The sequence below is a fragment of the Galeopterus variegatus genome, unplaced genomic scaffold, assembly GCF_000696425.1.
Source record: "Galeopterus variegatus unplaced genomic scaffold, G_variegatus-3.0.2 Scaffold701, whole genome shotgun sequence".
NCBI classification, from domain to species: Eukaryota; Metazoa; Chordata; class Mammalia; order Dermoptera; family Cynocephalidae; genus Galeopterus; species Galeopterus variegatus.
The window spans coordinates 280,347-286,470 of NW_007726812.1; the positions used below are offsets into that span (position 1 = coordinate 280,347).

Consider the following 6,124-nt stretch of genomic DNA (forward strand, 5'->3'; position numbering starts at 1 on the left):
TTTTTTTCTTTTTTTTGCAGCTGTCTGGTACAGGGATCAAACCCTGGACCGTGGTGTTATCACCACCATGCTCTAACCAACTGAGCTAACCAGCCAGCCTAGAGTTCTGACATATCATGGGAAGCAGGGATCAAGATTGGGGAAGATGGCTGGTGTTCTCTAGGCTACCTACACAGGTGTGGCTGCCCCTGTGTGTTACTCCACCTCAGTGATGTCTCCTTCTGGGTTTGGCTGTAGTTGGTAGAGAGAGTGAAGATCTCTCAGTCACTTGGGAGCAGGGTGCTGATGACAATAGGTTCTCTGGCTTTCTGTTAAGTATCACGCCCACAAGACAGAAAGTCAAAGTACATTGGTCCACAGTGAGGCTTCAAATGCTTTCTGACCTGCAGGATGTCCAAGCCCAAAGGCTGTGAGAATCCATCCAGACTAGTGTTCACTAACGGTTTTGTGTCAGACCTCTCTGACAATCTGATATCAGTCATTAGCCCTTTCCCTGCACCTAAAATTTAGTTTATTGCATTGGAAATAGATTTTTCTTGTAGATTAGGAAAATAGTCTTTACAAAGTATTATGTTTATTTATATTTCATGTAAAAATTAATGTGAATTCTCACTAGGATAGGTATAATCAAAAGGATGGACAGTGTAAGTTTTGGCAAGAATATGGAGAAATTGGGAACCCTCCCACATTGTTGCTGGGAATGTAAAATGATGCAGCTACTTCGGAAACAATTTTGCATTTCTCCAAAGAGTTAAACCCAGTAATTCCATTCTTATGTATATTCCCGGGAGAATTGAATATATATATTCACAAAAAACTTGTACACAAATGTTCTTAGCATTATTCCTAATAACCAAAAAGTAGAAATAATGTAAGAGTTCATCAGCTGGTGAGTGGATAAGCAAAACTTGATATAGCCATACAACGGAATATTATTCAGCCATAAAAAAGGAATGGAGTACTAATACATGCTACAAAACAAGAATAAATCTTGAAAGCATGTTAAATGAGAGAAACCAGGCACAAAAGACCACATACAGTATGATTCCATTTATGTAAAATGTTCAAAACAGGCAAATTGATAGAGAAAACTTGCATGTGGTTGCTTTCTGTTAGTGGTTAGGCGATAGAGGTAGTGGGAAATAGTGACTGCTAATGGTGGCCACTGTTTGCTTTTGGGGTGATGAAAATGTTCTGAAAATTAGGTAGTGGTGATGTTTTACAACCTTGTGAATATAGTAAAAAACCACCGAATTGTAAAAATAATAAATTAATGTGAACTAAAAATGATGTGATCTTCTAAAACAAAGTGACATCAAAATTATATGATTAAATTACTTCGTATTTAATTTCTTTTTTTTTTTTTTGTCTTTTTTCGTGACCGGCAACGGATCGCAACCCTCAGTGTCGCGCCCGTACCGGACCAGGCCTGGCCACGGGATCGCAACCCTCGGCGTTGCTCCCGCGCCTCGCTCAGCCAGTGAGCGGGAACCGGTCTGTATGTGGGATCCGAACCCTCGGGCGGGAGCGCCGCCACGCTTCCCAAGCGGCGCACTATCCAGTGCGCCACCGGGCCGGCCCAGGCCCCTTTAATTTCTTTCAAAAATAAGTTTCAGTGAGTAAGATGCTCTGTGACTTGACTTAGACGTTGAAGTTGGGGCTGGCCCGGTGGCACACTGGATAAGTGCGCAGCTGGGGAAGCGCGGCGGTGCTCCCCCCCGAGGGTTTGGATCCCACATACAGACCGGTTCCCGCTCACTGGCTGAGCGAGGCGCCGGAGCAGCCCCGAGGGTTGCAATCCCGTTGCCGGTCCCCGTTCCAGTACGGGGGCAACACTGAGGGTTGCGATCCGTTGCCGGACACGGAAAAAGACAAAAAAAAAAAAAAAAGAAGTTGAAGTTGGAGGCCGGCCCGTGGCTCACTTGGGAGAGTGTGGTACTGATAACACCAAGGCCACAGGTCGGATCCCTATATAGGGATGGCCAGTTGGCTCACTTGGGAGAGTGTGGTGCTGACAACACCAAGTCCAGGGTTAAGATCCCCTTACCGGTCATCTTTTAAAAAAAAAAGTTGAAATTGGGAATTTTCTTAGGTGTGGCAGTACATAGTTCATCCCTGACATCAGATTGGTTTACCACCATATGCTGCACTCCCTAGTTTCTTAATTTTTGTAAAGTCCCAGGTTATTCCAGCTCTCCTTACTCACTTTGATGGATTGAGGACATGCTGATATCGAGCTGCACAGAACCTCATGAGACTCTGGCTGAGAGTGTGATGTGTCATTTCCCGTGTTCTCAGTCATTAGATCCTCCCTGGTCAGGTCTGTATCTCTGATGCAGAAAGGCTTCACATCTACTTCTTAGTAACCAGGGTATCCATACATTAAACATTCTTGTGGACAAATGGAGTCCAACTTGCAGAAGCACTTTTTTTTTTGGCAGCTGGCACGGGATCTGAACCTAAGACCTTGGTGTTATAAGGCTGAGCTCTAACCAACTGAGCTAACCGGCTAGCCCCAGAAGCACTTTTTGTAGTGTTTTCCTCTTACTACCTAAGTGGCTTCCTCTTGACTGAAGACTAGGGACCTAACTTGGTCATTCAAATGACAAGGAATGTTCCCCAAGTCCCCAAGTCTGCAGCTGGCAATTGATGATTCTCTCAGTAGCTGTTTAGAGTGGGCTTTCCTTTGTCCTCCAAAGGTACAGAAGTTGCTTCATGAGTCATTTGGTGAAAATCCTGTGACCATAGAATAACATCAAGGTCAGGCCAGCCTGTGGCTCACTCGGGAGAGTGTGGTGCTGATAACACCAAGGCCGCGGGTTCAGATCCTATATAGGATGGCCGGTTAGCTCACTTGTGTGAGCATGGTTGCTGACAACACCAAGTCAAGGGTTAAGATCCCCTTAACGGTCATCTTTAAAAAAAAAAAAGAATAACATCAAGGTCTGCCTGTGTCCAGGTACAAGGCCTTATTCTGAAGGTGAAGCAGTGATCAGACTTTTGTCTGGCTTTTTAGCAGAGATTATAAGTCACTCCAGGAGTGGAGCTTGTTTCTTCACTAGGCTAAGGGTGATGCCAAGTACCACGGAGGCTCCATCCATACACAGAGAACTTGTTTGGGTTTACTTGGCAAATAAGTCAACCTTGCTTTTCCTAAAGGGGATCACAGAAAAGGCATTTGTGAATGGCCTCAGTAGTACGCTTACCAGAAGAAAATGAGGGTTTTGTCAAGCTGAGAAGCATTGGTGGGCTCTGCTACTTCCAGTCAAAGGGAAATGGGAAATGAAAAAAGAAAAAAAAGGGAAATGGGGTTTCTGTCAGTTCCTCTTAGCATGTCAAACAGTTTGCTCAGCCGCCCTCTAGGGAGGGTCAGCATTTCCAGCAGACACTAGCCTTGGTTAGCTTGGATCTGTATGACTCATTCTGCAGTTAAAGGAAAGAAGGGAGTGACATTTGAAATTGCTGCAGTGCTCTGCCTCCGCTCTGTGCCGCGGCTTGCTCTGCAATTTCCAGGGCACATGGCTTTACCAGTGGTGTGGTTTTCTTGGCTTGTCAGTATGATAAATAGTGTTACCAGTTACTTTAAGCAAAAGGCTTTTCTGCTGGGACATAATGAAATTGTGGCAAAGTTCCAATATTTTCAGTTGAAGCATCTCTCAAAAAAGCCTTTTTGTGGTTTGACTTATTTTAGAAATAAAATTCCCTTACTCAGATGGCTTCATGCTTTCCACAGGCACAAACCCTATCCAGAGAAACACAGGTATCTTCAGGGTCTGCTCAAGGTAGACTGTCCTGCTTTTATTCTTTGATGTTTTCCTCCTTTTTCTAGGCCTGATGCAGACCGACAGACATTCATAAGCATGATGCCAGCACATACTTTCTTTAAATCTTACTAAAAGAAGCTATTTTAGATGTTGTGGATAAAGATAGGAAAGTTGCTTATGTCCTTGATAGTGCCATCCCATGCTCTACTCTGTGTTTGAATAGTGTGAAACCACATCTTCACTGCATGGTTTTAAAAACTATTTTCTTATTGTCATAAAATATACTTAACAAAATTACCATTTCAACCATTTTTAAATATACAATTCAGTGTCATTATGTACATTTACATTGTGCAACTAACTCCCTGTTTCTCCTTCCCCTAGACCCTGGAAACCACTATTCTACTTTCTGTCTCTGTGAATTTGCAGTTACTTCACATGAGTAGAATCATACAATGTTTGTCTGGCTTATTTCATTTAGCACAATGTTTTCTTTTCTTTTCTTTCTTTTCTTTCTTTTTTTTTTTTTGCAGCTGGTGATTCGGGGATCTGAACTGTGACCGTGGTGTTACAAGGTTGTGCTCTAACCAATTGAGCTAACCAGCCAGCCTCAACTTAGCACAGTATTTTCAAGTTCATCCATGTTATGGCATATATCAGAATTTCATTCCTTTTTATAGCTAGATAATATTCCATTGTATGTGTATACCACATTTTGTTTATCCATTCATCTGTTGTTGGACACTTGGATTGTTTCCACCTTTTATTTATTAGTAATGCTGCTGTGAACATTGGCGTGAAGTATCCTTTTGAATCCAGACTTTCAGTTCTTTTAGGTATGTACCTAGGAATTCCTATTTTCAGTTCTTTTAGGTATATACCTAGGAATGGAATTGCTGCATCATATAATTCTATGTTTAACTTTTTGATGAAGCACCAAATTGATTTTCACAGTGGCTGCACCATTTAACATTCTCACCAGCAATGTATGAAGGTTCTAGTTTCTTCACATCCTGTACAACACTTGTTCCAGTTTTTTCTTTTGATAATAGCCATCCTAATGGATGTGAAGTGGTATCTTCATCATATAATTTGACACAAAGAATTATTTTTCAGACAGCTTTCAGAGATACACAAAGAACACTACTAATACTCACTTTTATTGGCTCAAGTATCTGAGGCTTCTGTGCCACCCATCAGCAGGGTCTGGGGGTGGCAGATTAGGCCTGATCCAGGCCTCTCCTTTACCCAGTGGTGAGACCCCAGAGGATGACTTGCCTGAGTCCCTTAGCGATGTGTACATTTTCCTTCTTAGCTCCCAGGAGGCAAAGAGTCCGAAGGTGGAGCTACACAGCCACTCAGACGTCCCTTTCCAGATGCTAGATGGCAACAGCGGTCTGAGTTCTGAGAAGATCAGCCACAACCCCTGGAGCCTGCGCTGTCACAAGCAGCAGCTGAGCCGCATGCGCTCTGAGTCCAAGGACCGAAAGCTCTACAGTATCCTTACTGCTTCTCCTTCACAGTGTCTACTGGGACCATGGGTCCCATGTCAAGGCACCTTTCAGACCCATGGCCAAGATTCTTCTGTCTAGGAGCACCTCTTTGTTCTTATCTCCCTTTTTCAAGGACTCCTCTTTCTCTTCCTTCTTTTACTTTCATCATGCTGTTTTTTCTGCTTTTTGCGCATGGTAAGACAGAAGCTTAAAACTTGGCAGTCTAGAACAGTGCTGTCCAATAGAAGTTTCTGTAATGGTGGAAGTATTCTGATTTGTGCTTTTCAATATGGTAGCCACTGGCCGTACTGCATAGCTGCAGTTTGGCTACTATGACTGAGGCACTGAATTTTAAATTTTTTTTTTTTAAAGATGACCGGTAAGGGGAAAAAAAAAAAAAAAAAAAACTATTTCATGTTATACAGGTATGGTGTTTATCATTAGACTAAAAAACCCACCAAAATCAAACATATTATTTTAAAATTATCAATCTTTTGGGAGGGGAGAAATACACATCTGCACACATGCGTGCACATACAGATCTCTGATTCTAGACATGCACTGGTCAACATGGCAGCCATCAGCCACACGTGGTGATTTAATTTTAAATTTTAATTAATTAAAATTTAAATTTAAATCACCACGTGTGGCTGATGGCTGCCATGTTGACCAGTGCATGTCTAGAATCAGAGATCTGTATGTGCACGCATGTGTGCAGATGTGTATTTCTCCCCTCCCAAAAGATTGATAATTTTAAAATAATATGTTTGATTTTGGTGGGTTTTTTAGTCTAATGATAAACACCATACCTGTATAACATGAAATAGTTTTTTTTTTTTTTTTTTTTTTTTTTTTTTTTTTTTTTTT

General features: G+C 42.1%; 1 protein-coding gene across 2 annotated transcripts in view; it reads left to right on the forward strand.

Moving 5' to 3' along the window:
• The window catches only part of IP6K1 (inositol hexakisphosphate kinase 1), a 56,858-nt gene that overhangs the window by 44,796 nt on the left and 5,938 nt on the right, over nt 1–6,124 (forward strand). For both annotated transcript variants that reach the window (XM_008571552.1, XM_008571553.1), the window contains exon 4: nt 5,080–5,261. In XM_008571552.1, coding sequence (XP_008569774.1) covers nt 5,080–5,261 — 182 coding nt within the window. The remainder of the gene's footprint in view (nt 1–5,079; nt 5,262–6,124) is intronic.